Source organism: Tursiops truncatus, chromosome 17, assembly GCF_011762595.2.
Source record: "Tursiops truncatus isolate mTurTru1 chromosome 17, mTurTru1.mat.Y, whole genome shotgun sequence".
Classification (NCBI taxonomy): Eukaryota; Metazoa; Chordata; class Mammalia; order Artiodactyla; family Delphinidae; genus Tursiops; species Tursiops truncatus.
Window position 1 is genome coordinate 74985245 of NC_047050.1, and position 17251 is coordinate 75002495.

At 49.7% G+C, this 17251-nt stretch overlaps 1 protein-coding gene across 3 annotated transcripts in view; it reads right to left on the minus strand.

Moving 5' to 3' along the window:
- The window catches only part of TRAPPC9 (trafficking protein particle complex subunit 9), a 499958-nt gene that overhangs the window by 167122 nt on the left and 315585 nt on the right, over positions 1–17251 (minus strand). For all 3 annotated transcript variants that reach the window (XM_033843254.2, XM_033843252.2, XM_033843253.2), the window contains one exon: positions 10295–10405. In XM_033843254.2, the coding sequence (XP_033699145.1) occupies positions 10295–10405 (111 nt within the window). The remainder of the gene's footprint in view (positions 1–10294; positions 10406–17251) is intronic.

Here is a 17251-nt window from a genome sequence, read left to right on the forward strand (position 1 = left end):
AAAAAGAGATGCACAGGGAGCCTACAGATTAAAAATGGACGTGAGACTTATCAACCTCTTGAATTCTGATTCCAAAAAATGGAATGGCACCGTGGGCTTCCCATGGCACCGTGGGCTTCCCTGGTGGCGCAGTGGTTGAGAGTCCGCCTGCCGATGCAGGGGACGCGGGTTCGTGCCCCGGTCCGGGAAGATCCCACGTACCGTGGAGCAGCTGGGCCCGTGAGCCATGGCCGCTGAGCCTGCGTGTCCGGAGCCTGTGCTCCGCAACGGGAGGGGCCGCGGCGGTGAGAGGCCCGCGTACCGCCAAAAAAAAACAAAACAAAAAAAAAATAAGAAAAAACAAAACATGACACCGAGATCATTGGAAATTTAAACATTGATATTGAGGAACTGCTCATTTTAAAACATGATATGGCATTGCAGTTATGTTTTTTAAAAGAACTCCAATGTTGACTATTAAAATATTTGCAGATGAAACGATACGTCGTCTTGGATTTGCTTCAAAATAACACAGGAAATGGGGCAGTTGGTGAGGGAGAGATGAAAAAGATTGGCCATGAGTCACTAGTTATAGAAGCTGGGTGAGAAGTACTGTGACGGCACCTCTTGTATATATCTGAATTCTCCACATAAAGTTTTTAAGTAAAAGAATGAATAACGACACACCCCTTCCCTTCGGCACCTTCACTGAAGTGGCCCAGAGCCGAGGTGGGCATGGCTGGGCTTCTTCCCCTGCCCATCTGACAGATGAGGTGTCAGCATCAGAGAGTGTGAAGGACCAGCCAAGGGCACGACCAAGGACCAGCAGAGCTGGGGTTGCAGCGCACGTCTCGGCTCGGTCCAGGGCACTCTCCTCTTCCCACCGGATAAGATGAGACCCTTTCCCTAACATGTGGGCAGACACCTTTGGGGGCCCTGAGAGGTCTGCACATGGGGCTCCACGGCCAGACTCCAATCCCCACGAAGGGAAAGATGAGTTCCCAGAATTTCTAGCTGCAGACCAACCGGAGCACCGTGGCTGGGGGAGACTGGGCTTGGGAGGGTGAGGGATAAGCACCAAAGAGAACACAAGACCCGTGTCACGACCCGCCACCTCTTCCTGGTGAACGGAACCAGGAGGATAATCACCACCGTGTCCCCCGATGGGGTCAGCTTAAAGCCTGCCTGAGTCAGGCTGTGAGTGGAGGCGCCCTGAGGAGGCCCCCTAAGGAGGAGGGGAACACTTGTGATGACACTCAGCACGCCCACTGCTAACTCCCTCACTCATGCATATTACCTGAGCACCTGCTGTGTGCCTGACAGTGGATCAAGGTGGTAGAGGGATGTTCAGAGCGGAGCAACACACACACACTGCCCTCAAGGAACCCCCAGTCGAGCCCCGTGGTCCCCGCACAGGGCCACACGCTAGAGTCGCCAGGTGAGATTTACAGGTCCCGATGCCCAGGTGGCACATGGACACACAGAGGAGCAAGACACGGCTCCAGGGGGAGATCGGGGAGGACCCGGTGGGGCGGCTCTATCAAGGCTTGAAGTCCCGCAGTGCTGACCCTGCAGGCCACGTTCTGCTCTCCCATCTGTGCCGAAGGTCGAGGGACCACAGGGGGACGGCCTTGCTCTCTCCGGGCCTTCCTGTCACTTCCCAGGGGTGGTCATCTGCCTGAGATTCCTGTGGGTGCACCTCCCCCGAGACCCCGGGCGTCCCGCCAACCCCCAGCTCCCAACTGCAATGATGCCGGACCATAACCTCGGCCCCCAGACCCAGGGGCGGCAGGTCTGCTACAGCGGACGCCTCAGTGTCGCCCTCTACCCTTCCAGTTCCCTGGTTACCAGTTCCCTGGTCAGGCCTCGTTAACAAGTCCTCATAGTAAGTCCCCCCTGTGAAGTGGCTGGGTGGCCTCTGGCTCCTGACAGAGGAGGACCTTCTGTCCCCACGTCAGACACCGCCCAGAAGCCTGGGCAACGCGGCGCCAAGTCATAACTGAGCACTTGAGCGGAACTCCGCAGTCATCTCCCCAGAAAGGAAGCACAAGGCCCCAGTGCACGCCCTTCCCTAGGCCTGGCGGCTCGGACGGTGGGAGCCGTTCTCACAGCTGAAAATAACACGACCTGCCCGTCATGGGGCACCTGCCGGGGGTCACGTGCAGTGCTAGGCACACAGCCTGGACTAACTTCAGGACTTATAACGACCTGCAGGACACGCATCGGCATCCCCACTTTACTTGAAAGCTCGACAAGGCCAGGCGACTTACCCAGACCGCCGAGCCAGCCAGTGGCCGAGCGAGACCGGGCCTGGGCTCTGTGTGGCCCCAGGTCTGCGCCCGCTAGGCCCGTGTCCACGGGGTGGGCGCCTGAACACCAGCCTGCACCCAGGGCGTGGGTGCAGGGAGCACCACCTCCTGCCCCAGGGAGGCTCCAGTCGCTCAGGACAACAGAGGCCACACAGAGCTGCCCGGCGTGTGGAGCCCAAGCGAGTGACCTGGTTTTTCTCTTCTCACGAAGAGGAGAGACTCTCTCCTGTCATCGGAGTCCGCAAACTGCAGCATCTTCCAGGTATCGAATCTCTGCCACCTGGATGCTTCTCCAGGCTGAGCTCTGACCCCTCTTCTTGCTGCCTACGAATCATTAGGGGATCCTACTGATTCTGGCGCCATCGGGTTTCTCTTAGGAGACTTGCAAAACCGCTAACTGGAAGGGATGCAGAGTGGGGTGGCGGAGACGCTGTGGCCAGGGAGCGAGGCGTCCGGCACCAGCGTCATTCTGCCCGGGGCCTGTGAAGCAAACCCGAGCCTCAGTTTCCCCATCGGGCAGCTGAAAGGACAAGAACACACCAAGGTGCTTTCTCCTGGTTTCCATAAGTTTACTTTCTGAAGGACTCTCCCACTTTCCTCCCAGCCTGAAAAAGGAACAAAGAAAATCCACAAAGTCTTCTGACTCAGAACGGCTGCAGGAGAGACCACCGGGCTGGGGGCACAGGCTTGTTGACTGCAGGGGACAGGGCAGGCCACCCGTGGAAGGAGGCCATGCGCAAATTCCAGCTGCGGTTACACAGCAAAGGGCAACAACACCGGGCTCCTAACAAGGGCTTCCTTGCATGATTCCGTGAAGCGTTCGACAGAACTAAACGAGAGAGAGACACGGAGACAGTTGGTAGGAGGAGCTAGACATTCAGGGCTGGGGCTGTTCTGGGCTCGGGTAAACACCAGAGGTTGGCCTGCGCAGAAATCACCGCTGACACACTCACTGTTCCCAGGGAGGGCACCTGCACACAGGTGAACAATCGCGGGGGTAGAGGACGCACAGGCTGCTCCCCAAACCCCTCTGCGGGGAGTTACAGGAGACCAAAGTCAAAATGAGAGGAGGACAGGACCTCAGTGGTCACCTGGCTGGTCACCTCTCTGAGCCTCAGTTTCTTCACCTGCTAAATAGGGATGATGGTCATGATAGCGACCTCAAAAGACACGTTGAAGACAGAACACGCAGCCCAGCAAGTAACCGATCACAAGTCATCGCTTATCACGTGATCACTTCTTTTGCTCGTTCATTCCTACAGGAAACATTGTCTGAGCCTCTCAAAGGACCAGGGAAGAAGTTAAAACCTAGAGGAGGGAAAAGGCTTATCTAAAGCCACTCAGGAGGCAGAAGAAGAAAAGCTAAACCGGAAATAAACTGCGGGCTGAATGCAGTGCTGCGTCACAGGCTGGACCCCTCGGACCATCAAGAGAACCCTAGAAACACAACCACAATGCCGTGGGGCACCCAGGCCTTCCCACTGCCGCCCCAGAGCCCTGCCAGGATCCTCCAGATGTGAGGGTCTGGCCCTCCCCAAGGCCTGGACGGCGTCAAGGGGAAAGTCTCAGAGCGCCGAAGTTGTACTTGCTCTAGAGCCCGTCCCTGCCCCTCTGGCGTGACAGCCATTCTAGGACCCGTGCGGTGCACCATCCGGACACTGGACAGGGCTGACCTGTTCTCAGTCAGCCAACGGCGAGGCTCCCCAGCGAGGAGACGCCTGGACCAGACGTGCCAGGCCTGCCAAGCAGGCAGTGGCTCCTTGTGAGTGAGGGCGGGACAAGGCGGGGTAGCCTGAAGCACGGGATGAGACGGCATCTGTTACTGTAAATTAAGAGAGATTTGTGCATAAATGAGGGTTGTCGTGAAATTTAATTTTAATGGTTTGATAATTAAGCAAAAACACAATAATTATCATACCTTAATTTTCCCAGTACATTTGCTGCTGGCGACACTGTATTTTCTTAAGGAAGTTCATGCTGTTTCACTCAGAAAAGCGTTCTACTGTTTCTGGTCATCTTTTGAAACTGGAGGAGGGGGGATGCCCAGTTCTGGGGACATAGCCTAAAGAAGTGTAGGTAACTCCCGTGGAGGGGTATGGTGGCAACTGCGCAGCCCTGGGTTCCAGTTACAACGAACTGCGTGGCCCTTGGCAAGTTCGAGCTCTCTTACACATAAGCAGAGATGGGCACAATGCCCACAGCTTGAGGATGAGGATTAAAGGCAGAGATGCTTGTGAAAGTGGGTTCTTCTTTACACCACCCCTCGGGTAAAAATGAATGTTACTACAGGCATCTAGCTGCAAGTCTGGAGGACATTCTCAATGTCACGACCGATGGCGTGGAGCCCCAGGAAAGGCAATCAGCACAGACCAAGCGTCACAAATTGTGTATGGCAAAAGTGAAGTTAACTAATGGTGCTTAATTACAGAACTGATGCATCAACCAGGCCACAGAAAGAGAGATGAGTCACCGATTTCCAAAGGACCTTTCACAGAAAAGATGAGGAAGGTGAAAAGGTACTTGCTACATCCATTTGCTGAAACGTTGTATCTTAAATTATAAGATGACATAGATATCCCTAGGAAATACGGGTATAAGAGTGGTATTTCCAGTTTAAAAACTCGAATGTGCAGCCTGTGAAGAGGCCCTTCACGCCACCCCATGCACACGCCCCTTTCCAGGGTGTGCTGCCCCTTCACCTGGGCTGCTCTCCCTTGCACTCCAGCTCCACCTCACTCCTACTCAGTGTCCTGTTCTGTATTAGCACCACTTCCTCCAGGAAGCCTTCCCAGCCCCAAGCTGGGTTTCTTCCTCTCAGCTTTGGATTCTCCTCAGCCTGTGCGACAATCCCTGCCTTTTTTCCACACCAAACATAAGTGCAGTGAGGACACGGTGAGGACCTTACTCACTATGCTATCTCCTGGCAGGGCGTGGTACTCGCTCGCCACTCGGGAGGTGCTTGTTGAAGGAATGAATGAAAGCCTTCTGAGCCGGACACCCAGCCTGCTCCCCCGCCTCCCCAACTCCTGCCGGCCTGTACACTTGACAATGGACTTCAGCGCTAGTCACAGCTTACCTAAGGCTGCACAGAGCAGAAAGAGGAGAAAACAGAACCTGCTTCCCCCCACCCCCTCCAGCCCATCTGTTTTTTTTAACATCTTTATTGGAGTATAATTGCTTTGCAATGATGTGTTGGTTTCTGCTTTATAACAAAGTGAATCAGTTATACGTATACATACATCCTCATATCCCCTCCCTCTTGCGTCTCCCTCCCACCCTCCCTATCCCACCCCCCTAGGTGGTCATAAAGCACCGAGCTGATCTCCTTGCGCTATGCGGCTGCTTCCCACTAGCTATCTATTTTACGCTTGGTAGTGTATATATGTCCATGCCACTCTCTTTGTCCCAGCTTACCCTTCCCCCTCCCCGTATCCTCAAGTCCATTCTCTAGTAGGTCTGTGTTTTTGTTCCCATCTTGCCCCTAGGTTCTTCATGACCATTTTTTTTGTTTGTTTTTTAGATTCCATACATAGGTGTTAGCATCTCCAGCCCATCTTAAATCACCATTCCAAGCTCAGCCGTGGCGTCATTCAGACCTGGGTCCCACCAAGTGCCTTTGACCTCTGTACTCAGTCTGCTTGTCTATAACATGCGGACAGAATCTCCTATGTGAGGGTACTAGGAGGAGTGAGTGCCTGACCTGCAAACACACGGGGCTCAGAAACTGTGGCTCCAAGGACACGTTTCTCTTGTACTTGGCACGCCTTTCTACCCAGAGGGAGGGGGAGACAGATGCAGGCTCCCAACAGTCTAATTGGAGTTGGTCCCTCTCCTGGACTGCAGGTCACCCTTAAAAGGATGTCAAATGCCTTGTGACCCAGGATGCCAGGGCTCTGAGAAGAGCAGCATCACAGCTACATGGATTCCAGGAATACGGCTTTTCACTGAGGGTGAGGCTGTGTCACCCTGGCAGAACCCGTGGTTCATCTGCCCACTCCCCAGGGAGCAGTGGGAAGGTGGCCTGCCACGCACTGGGAGATAAAGCCAGAGTCTGAGGGCCACCGCTGCCCTCACCACCGGGGAGAGCTGGCCCGCCCTGCTCTCCTCAGAGTGGCCGAGCCTGGCCGAGGGCAGCCCTCATGAGCGCCTAGGGAAGCCTGAGGTGTGTGTGTGGGGTGCTGGGTGACAGCCTTCGGGGGTTGAGCTCAGGACTCCGGGAGGGCACTAGGCTCCAAGGAGACAGAACCTGGAGGTACGGGGACAGCAGCCCAGGACTCAAGGGGCTTCCACCTTGAGTCCACCTTGAGCTCAAGGTCCACCCACCACAGCTTCCTCCCCCAGACCTGCTCCGTTAGACCAAAGACCTGGGCCCTCTCCACGGAGGCAGAGCATGTGTCCAAACCAGGCAAAGCTGGAGAGGTCTGGAAAGGGAAGTGCAGTGACTCCCTGCATCCCCGCGAACGCTGGGATGCCCGGTGGTCACCCCTGGGTTAGCGGGGGCAGTGGGAGCAGAGCCAAAGTTGACTCCTCAGAAAGAACGGAGCATCACAACCTCCGGTTTACCCCCCCACCCAAAACAGCAGGAGGTCCCATCAGGCAGGAGTGGCAGGGCCGCCCCGGCCGGGGAGTGTCGTCAACTCCCGGCCATGAGGGGTCCTTGCTTACTCATCCTGTGGCTCCTGGAGCCTGACGCAGGCACCGCAGAGCAAGTTCTCAAAGCATCAATATTTATCGAATGAATATTTTATGAATGAATAAAGAATGCGTGAGTTAGATGCATCAAGAAACGAGAATTTAAGCAAAAAGCTTAACAAGGAAGAAGCCGGAAGCACAAGACTGAACTGTGCTTATTTGCGAACGGGTTGTTAACATCGCTGACTTCTGTGGCTGACAGTGAGTCAAGCTTAGAACAAGCTCAGCAGTTTGTAATTTTTTTAAAGCAGGATTTATGTTGGTGTCATGAGACGACCAGAAGGATGTCCTCTGGGATCCCAGGCTACATCAAAACACCTAGACGAGGCAGACGAGGCAGACAAGGCAGGGGGCAGACGGTCTCCTTCACAACTTGGGGACCAGCATGGGGCCCAGGGACGCAGCAGCAGCCCAGGAAAGAGCCTGTCCTCACGCCCCGGAGCCAGAACACTCAGCACGGCCGCCACGGCCTCCATGCACGAGCACGTGAGCCCTGCACACGCCCACACAGCAAGAACCCCCTAGAACGAGGAGCTCTTGAGAGGGAGTGTTTCCTTCCTCTCAAGGGTTAGGCCATCAACGCCCTCCCAGCACCAGCCCCAGACAGCAAATACGACCGTGCATTTATATGTCATCATCATCGATAATGACATTAGACAGCCACACCCTGGAAGCAATCTCGCGGTGGATCAGCGTGGAGAGGGATAAACGGTGCATTCACGAACGAATCACGAAGAGCAGTCAGAAGGCAAAAGCCTGATTCACAGTCGACTCCAGAGCACAGCTCTGATTTAAAGTTATAAAGACACGCAGAAAACGACGTACGATATGGAACCACTAATGACATTAAAAAAAAACTGAATACAGTGCTTGTTGTGCCTATAAATAAATACAATAAAGCAGTAAAGTGTGGAGTGGATGATGCCACGGCCTCCGAGACACACAGACTCTGGGAGGAGGAAGAGAAAGGAAGGTGGGGGCGGGGGCCGGGGGCGGGGCTGTCAGGCTTCGCTGCTTTATTTATTTATTTATTTATTTTTGGCTGTGTTGGGTCTTCGTATCTGTGCGAGGGCTTTCTCTAGTTGTGGCAAGCGGGGGCCACTCTTCATCGCGGTGCACGGGCCTCTCACTATCGTGGCCTCTCTTGTTGCGGAGCACAGGCTCCAGACGTGCAGGCTCAGTGGCCATGGCTCACGGGCCTAGCCGCTCCGCGGCGTGTGGGATCTTCCCGGACCAGGGCACGAACCTGCGTCCCCTGCATCGGCAGGCGGACTCCCAACCACTGCGCCACCAGGGAAGCCCTTCGCTGCTTTTTCAGTTGCTTATTTTTTTCCAACATTTTCTTACGAGTTGAAAGAATTCCTCGGAGAATACTCTATATACCCACTGGTATATTCTATAATTAACATTTTATTCTATTTGCTTTATCAACTCAGTCTGTCCATGTTCCCATCCCTCCACCCATCCAGGAATCTAGTTTTTTAGGCATTTCAAAGACTAGTGCAGATATCATACACCACCCCCAAGTCCTTCAACAGGCAGAGTTTAACATCTGCTTACAGTTTTTCTTTTGATACAAAATCGACTCTCAGAGAAATGCACAAATCTTAAGTACACGTTGGCTAAATTTTAACAATGGCAAGCACCTGTGGAACCCACACCCAAATGTCAAGCTATACAACACGGCCATCACCTAGAAAATCCCTTTGTGCCCCTTCCTGGTCAAAGCCCATCCCAACCTCTCCAGAAGCAACCGATTCTCTGTTTCCACCGTCACAGAAGAGTTTTGCTGGATCTGGGATCTCAAATGAACGGAACCACACGGTACATTCTATTTTGGGTCAGGCTCCCCGCACTCAGCATAAGGTTCCTGAGATTCTCCCATGGTGATGTATTAGGAGTTTATCAGTTTTTGTTGTTGAGTAACATCCCATTAGGAAAATGCCACCACTTGTTAATTCATTCTCCTGTAACAGAGACCTGAGCTCTATTTTTTGGCTTGGAACATTCTTTATAGGTCTTTTTGTGAACATATGTTTTTAAATTTTTCTTGAATAAATAACTAGAGTTGGAACTGCTGGGCAGAGTACGTGTATGTTTAGTTTTGTAAGAAACTGCAGCAGCCTCTTCAAAAGTGGTTGCACTGTTTCACATTCCCACCCAGGCATGAACCTTCCAGCTGCTTCATGTTCCTTATGGACACCTGACATTGTCAGTCTGTCATTTTAAGCATTCTCATGAGTGTGTAGTGCTCTCTCATTGCGATTTAAATTTGCATTCCCTCCTCCCCACTGACCAATGGTGTTAACGTCCACTATTTTTTTTTAACATTTTATTTCCTTGAGGGAGAGAGAGAGAGAGAGAGAGAGAGAAGACAGAAGGATAGAAGGAGACAGAGAGGGAGACAGAGAGGGAGAGATCTCGAGCAAATATAGCAAAACGCTGGAACCTGAGATATGGTATTGTAGTATCTAAATTATTTTCTGTATGTTTCAAGTATTTTGCAATTACAAATAAACATGATATTTCGCTCTATCTTACTCCAGCTATACCCCCACCTATAAGGGTGTGGCCCTAACATCCAAGCTGCGCTTGGGGGCACGGCTCCTGGTCTGGAGAGAGGCCCAGAGGAGTGGGAGTGGGTCAGGCCCTGGGGAAGCGATCCCCACCACAGCAAAGAGCTTCTTTCCAGAGTCACCGAGCTCGACCTGCCTCCAGACCTGCCCCTGTGGCCCCGGCTCTGCTCCTGGTCAGCTCTTACTTCCACCCTGGCTCCCTGCTCGCCTCTGCTGGACCAGGGCACGTCCTGCGGCTGACCCTGGCCAGGGCCCACCGGGGCCACCTCTCTTTGCCCTCCAAAGGCTGAGCTCGGGTGACACAGCACCTCTTCCAGGCACCTCTGCCTGGCCTGTCTCCTGTGACATTAATTTCTCCAAGGAACTTCCCATTGACATTGATATGCGTCCCTCAGATCAACACCCAGTGACCCCAGGTACAGCTTTCCTAAGAATTTAGAAGTGAAAGGTCTTGCCCAGATGTCTGGGCGTCCTCAGACATGGTGCCTGAAAGCATCTGTAGCTGAGGTGCTGCTTCCTTGGACAGACACCATTCATTTCTACCTTGACTTTACACTTGGCTCCAATTTGCAACCACGACCGATCCTGTCACTGAACTTGAATAAGGGCTGTGATGCCTCTGAAAGGGGGACCAGACTGCCCACCCTCTAAGGTCTCGAGGCTGGACTGTTTCAGCACCTCCCAAGCAGGGTGATGAGAGCAGGGCCAGGGAGCACGTGGGGCTGTGACGACACTCACCGTTGGCACTCGCCGGCGTGCAGGACGAGCTCTTCATTGCTCCGGGCGCTGACTGTCAGCTCGTGCTCCATGGAGTTGAAGACGTCCAGGAGCAGGTGGCACTGCCGGGCACTGCGGTGCAAAGACAAAACCAAGTTCAGCATCTTCTGGCAGCCAAAGAGGAGGGTGACTCCGCTTCCCCCAACCCCTGAAGATTTTATACCACTGGAGGACACGAGAAGTACGATTTATCAAAATGTCATGTACCCCGGGACACAAAGGCTTACGAAGAAGATGCATTCTGAACTAATTGTGAATTCTACACAATGGGTTTGGACAGGAGGTCCTCCTTGGTCCTGGGACACATGCTTACAACCCAGCTCTGCCCTTTACACACTGAGTGACCTTGGGAAGGTAACTTGAGTTCTCCAAGTCTCACACGTGTGACCGCTAGGACGCGTGACCCAGTGGGAAAGCACTCGGCATACAGTGTCATTCAATAAGTGACCACGTCATGGCCCTGGATTTCTACGGGTGCCAGGCCAGGTGCTGGGCAGGGGTCCACAGAGAGCCGTACCCATGCTGTCCGTGCACATGTCCACCGAGAGTCCTCATGGGGGCCACCCCTCACTCCCCCAGAACTGTGGGTGACACCTGGGGTCACTCACCACACACCTGAAACCTCCTTTCCCTGGCCTTCTCTACCGCAGACAGTAAAACTGCAGTAACCAAGTTCCCGCCGCCCCCTTCCCCAAGGGGAGCGCCATGGAACGAAGTTCCAGCCAATAACCGGCTTCTGGAGACTTTTCATCCCAAACAAGAAGACAAGTCCTTGAGAGGGGAAGGCGCCACCCTTCCACCTCCTGACTCCCTTTGCTTCCTCCCCGGGGAGGAGCAGGACGCCAGGAAGCTCAGGGACTCTAGGGGGCGATGGGGACGAACGCCACGGCTGTGGAGGGCAGAGTGGGGCCCTGGGAAATGATGGCACAGACCCATTAGCTACATGTGAAAAACAAAATTCCAGCCACGTACGCTTCGTTTGTGCTAGCTGCCATTTGTCAGGTCCCCATTACGGTCCAGTGCTTGCCTAAAACTAACACAGCATCTCAAACACCAAGTGTCGCAGCTGGCTCATGACAGCTGATGGATAAGCGTCCGCTCATCAAAACGGGACAACCGGGCCTAAGACAGGAGCAAACAGCAACAGAGGCAGCAGCCATCCTCCTTCCTGGAGGAACAGGGTAAGGAGATTTTCAGAGAAGAAAAAAAAAAAAGCCTCAGAAAAGGATCTGTGCTCTGGTCTCTTTCAGCTGAGCATTTCTTCAAAACATGACCTTCCATAGGGCATCTGAATTCTCAGGTGTGTTTCCCAAAGTGTGACAAGGGAAGATTTCGCTGGTTGTTAAGCAAAGGGGAGACAGGACTCACACCCACACGTGCCGGCTGCCTGCATTGCTTATTTCATACAAAAGCCCTGCAAGGTTGTCCTCCTGAGATCCACTGATGGAGAGGAGAGGAGAGGAGAGGAGAGGGAGGCTCAGGAGATGACGAAAAGTGCTGGTGATGACCGAGAGTCAAGACATCGAGCTAGAAATCCTGTAGCGCTCACAGCAGATGAAGACACATATTCCAACCCAAACTGCGTCCCCTGTTCTTTCCAGAGAAGGGAACCGAGGTGGAGAGGGCGCAGTGACGTGTCCAGGGGTTCACACACGCACACACACGCGCTCACATACACAAAGACTGACAGCATCCTAAGGCCACTGGGCATCTGTGAGATACCAGATTTTCAAAACACACACGTGCACTTACTCTCAAGGGAGATGATAAAAGTACCCGCCTGATCGTCCCGCTACGCACTACGAGACGTCGCACGCCACGTCTTGAGCTGATTCTGGGTTCTGTGGGTCGGGGTGTCCTCCCCAGAGGTTCAGCACTTGGAAAAACATTCATTAGCTCTGACAGCTGCCTCCGAGAGGCCTCTTCACTCAGCTCACAGGAAAATGAGCTTTCGAGAATGAAGATCTATTCTGCCTTTGTCATAACCTGATGAAATCTTTAATCACAGCAAAACCTCTCATCAGAAAAGGAAATTCATAAAACATTTATCAGAGGCAGAAAATTGAAGTGATATTTAAAAGCAGGAGAGAAAAGATTCAAATACATGGTGTTTTCACCCACGGAATATAGTTGTTAGAAAACTGCACAGGAATGAACAACGTCGGAATGTAATACTTTTTTGTCCTCTGTTTTTTCTGACTCACTGTCTGAGTATGGGGGCGCTTGATCCAGTGTTTCTGTTCCTCCTAATTGCTGGCAGGATGAGATGCTGGTGGATCTTTGCTTTCTATCTATTATTCATAAATTAATTCCCTTTCCCAAACTGCAGTAGCACTGTGTGCCCACCATCGTGTCATTTACTCTGTTATCTTTCCATACCTCTTTGGATGATTCTGTTAAGTTTTAATCTGTGTTTGAGCATATAATTTACTTTTAATTCTCATTTGCTTTTTGGTATTATTTTTGGTTTTTTTGGTTTTTCTGGATCCATCTTTCTGAAGTACAGGGAAGCCCAGGAAAGCTTCCTAGAAGAACCGAGATCAGAGTAAGGCTTCAGATCCATCTGCCTGGTCAGGGGGTGGGAGCGGCGGGGTGGGGGGAGTGCCCAGCAGCAGGAAAGAATCTGGAGTAAAGTTGGAGGGAGGAGATGAGGCCGCCAGGTGGAAAGGAGAGGCACAGCCCAGGCACAGCGAACAGTGCGTGTGAAGCCACGTCTATATAGTTAGTATGCACTATTTCCTATCTAGAATTAGGACAATTAATTTATTAATTCATGTAACAAATATAAATATCTACTGAGTACCTGTTATGTGGCAGGTACTATTCTAAGCACTTGGGATATGGAAGTGAACAGGAGAAGCAGGATCTCTGCTTTCACAGAACTCACACTCTTATGAGGGGACAGGGCTAGGAAAGATAAGAGGAATTGAAAGTGAAAAAAAATTAGTCATATTTGGTAAAATGAGGAAAAATAGGTTCAGAAAGGTTGCTAAATACAGGGTTAAGACACACATCCACACACAAAATCAATTCCTATATATCAACTAAAAACAAGCACAAAATATAATTTTTAAGAAAATATATTTACAATAGTAATGTACCTAGAAAAAATCTAACCAAATACACGCAGGATGTTTATGAAAAAAATTCTAAAGTTTTATGAAATGATATTAAAGGGGATGAATAAATGCAGAGATGTATTATGTTCAAGGATAGAAAAACTCAGTATTTTTAAATAACTCACTTCTTTCCAAATGTATATAAATTTAATGCAACTCAATAAAAAATCCCAACATTGTTCTGGTGTTGGTCAAACTTGATACACTGATTCTAAAATTTATATCTAAGATCAAAGGGCCAAGAACATGCAAAACAACAACGAGGCAAATTTTTGGAAGAGACTTGGCCAGCTAGATATCAAGAGTTGTCATAAAACTGTAAAAATGAAGACAGTGGGGCAATGATAAACACATCAATGAAGGAAAAAACAGCCCAGAAGCAGATCCATGAATATAATAAGGTAATGGATATATGACCAAAGTAGCAGTGTTGGTTATTAAGAAGGAGGTTCAATAAACAGTGCTGGACAAATGGTTATGCAGATAGAAAGAAAATGATATCCCTACAACACACCATAAACAAAAATAAGTTCCAAACAGACTGAATAGATAAATGTAAAAAGCAATATTTAAAATCCTGTAGAAGAAAATACAGGTGAACAACTTCTGACCTGAAAGAGAGAAAGATTTCTCAAATGAGTTACAAGACATACAAAATATAAAGAGATCTTCAACCAGGGCACCAGAATGCACAATGAGAAAAGGACAGTCTCCTCAATAAATGATGTTGGATAAAATGGATAGTCACATGGAGAGGAATGAAACTGGACCCTTACCGCACACCATATACAAAAATCAACTCAAAATGGATTAAAGACTTAAATGTAGGATCTGAAACTGTAAAACGACTAGAAGAAAACAGGGGAAAACCTTCTTGGCATAGGTCTGGGCAATGACTTTTTGGAAATAACCCCAAAAGCACCGGCAACAAAAGCAAAAACAGATTAAGGGGGGTTGTAGCAAACTAAAAGCTTCTGCACAGCAAAGGAAACAATCAACAGAGTGAAAAGGCAACTTACAAAATGAGAAAAAATATTTGGATACAGTAGGTCTCAAAAGGGGTTAATACCCAAAATACATAAGAAACACAAACAACTCAATAGCAATAGCAATCATCATCATCATCCAATTAAAAAGTTGGCAAGGGCTTCCCTGGTGGCGCAGTGGTTGAGAGTCCGCCTGCCGATGCAGGGGACATGGGTGCGTGCCCCGGTCCAGGAGGATCTCGCATGCCACGGAGCGGCTGGGCCCGTGAGCCATGGCCGCTGAGCCTGCACGTCCAGAGCCTGTGCTCCGCAACGGGAGAGGCCACAACAGTGAGAGGCCCGCGTACCGCAAAAAAAAAAAAAAAAAAAAAAAAAAAAGTTGGCAAAAGACCTGAATAGACATTTCTCAAGAGAAGACGTGCAGATGGCCAACAGCTATATGAAAAGGTGCTTAACATCACTAATCATCGTGGAAATACAAACCAAAACCACAATAAGATATCACCTCACACCTGTTAGAATGGCTATTAAAGAGACCAATAAGTGTTGGTGAGGATGTGGAGAAAAGGGAACTCTCGTGCGCCTGTGGGAATGTAAATAGGTGCAGCCATTACAGAACAGTGTATACCTTCCTCAAAAAATTAGTAATAGAACTACCCTAGGATCCGGCAATCTCACTTCCGGGTATATATCCAAAGGAAATGAAATAAGTATCTCAAAGAGGTAAGTGCACTCCCATATTCACTGCAGCATTATTCATAATAGCCAAAATATGGGAAAACCTAAGTGTCCATTGACAGATGAGTGAATAAAAAAACTCGTCTCTCTCTCTCTCTCTCTCTCTCTCTCTCTCTCTCCTTCTCTCTCTCTTCCCCTTTCACACACACACACACACACACACACACACACACACACCATAATATTATTCAGCCATGAGAAAAAAGAAAAATCCCACCATTTCTGACATGGATGAACCCAGAGAACATTATGCTAAGTGAAATGAGCCAGACACGGAAAGACAAATATTGCATGATCTCACTTACACGTACAATCTCAATTAGTTGAACTCATAACAGCAGAGCGCAGAATGGTGGTTAAGCAGAGGTAGAGGGGTGGGGGAAAGGGGGAGAGGTTGGTCAAAGGATACAAAGTTTCAGTTACGCAGGATGAGTAAATCCTGGAGATTTAATATTCAGCATGGTGACTGTAGTTAAGAATACTGCATTGTATACTTAAAATTTGCAAAGAGATTAGATCTTAAGTGTTCTCACTATGCACTCACAAGGTAACTAGGACAGGTTACAGATACATTAATGAGCTTGAAATGTGAAATGAAATGAAATGTGACATGACTGTGTTAACCATTTCACAATGTATATATCACACTGTACACCTTAAATATATACAATTTTACCTCAATCAAGCTGGAAAAATATATAGCGGAAAAGACTGAAATGTTTGGCTGCACTGAAATGAAGCACTTTTGTACAAGGAAAAACATCAAAGTCAAAGCAAAGAAAAGCTAGCTGTGAAAAGGTGTTTGCAACACATAAACCTGACAAAGGATTAGAATTCTGAATTAATAAAGAACTCCTTTAAATCAATAAGAAAGAAATGATCCAATGGAAAATTGAGCAAAGAACAAGACTGGACCATTTAAAGCAGAGGAAATCCAATGGCCAATATATAGGAACAGAGTCTCAATACAACTAGTAGTCAGAGAAATGGAGAGAAAACCCTCAGGTATGACTTCCCACCCAACCTATTGGAAATGTTTAAAATGTGCTCTAAGACCAAGTGTTGGCCAAGATGTAGATGAGCAAGAATCATGGGAATCCTCATTCAGTGCTGCTAAGGGTGTAAACTGGTACAACTCCTTCACAGGGCGGGTTGGCACAACCTGGCCAAGTGGTAGATGAGAACCCTTTGATCTAATGACTCAACCTGTAGGCATGTATCTTGGACCAACTCTCAGAGTTCAGCACAAGGATGCTTCCTAAAATGTGCGTTGCAGCCTCATTTATAAAATCAAAGAACTGCTTTTAACGAAGCGCAGGCAACTGGAGAGCAGACAAATAAATCTGTAACCGTCATACACTGGAAACCTAGATATAAGCGAAGATGAATTAAGAACTACCAACCTCAGCACAGGTTAAGTCTCATGTTAATAAGGTTGAGAGAATAGCAAGTTGCAGGAGATAGTTACATATTTATATCAAGTTTAAAATATTTAAAAATACTCTATATTGCTTATAATAATCAACTGTAGGGTAGTAGTCACTCCTGGTGAGAGAGGACGAGAATAGGGTCACAGGGGAGCACACAGAGTTTTAACAGTTTCATTTTTCTTTCTTTAAATTAGAAAAATAGATGCAAAAACAGCAAAATGTAAAAATTTGACAAATCTGTGTGGTTGGATAGATTAGCATCCCCTTGACTTTTCTTTATATGCTGCTTATAAGATGTAAGACATGTTTTATAAGAGGTATTTTTAAAGTCACTTAGAATGTTGTCTTAGCCGGGGTTCCCCCGGGAAAGCAGAGCCTGAGAAGAGGGCTGGAGTGGAGCAGGTGTTTGGGAAGGGGATGCTGAGGGGAGCAGGGCGGGGGCACGGGGTGCGGCGAGAACGCAGTACCACGGTGCCTTACTGAGCTGGCTACCATGTGGACCGCTGGCGCTCACCCTGCTGGTCCCTCTGAAGAGTCACGGACTGTGCCTTGAAGTGTGCACCTCAGGCAGAGGAGAGGGGATTACTTCTCCACCAGCCCCCGCCCTCCCTGGTCAAGCTCCCCCCGAAAGGGGGCAATTCCCCA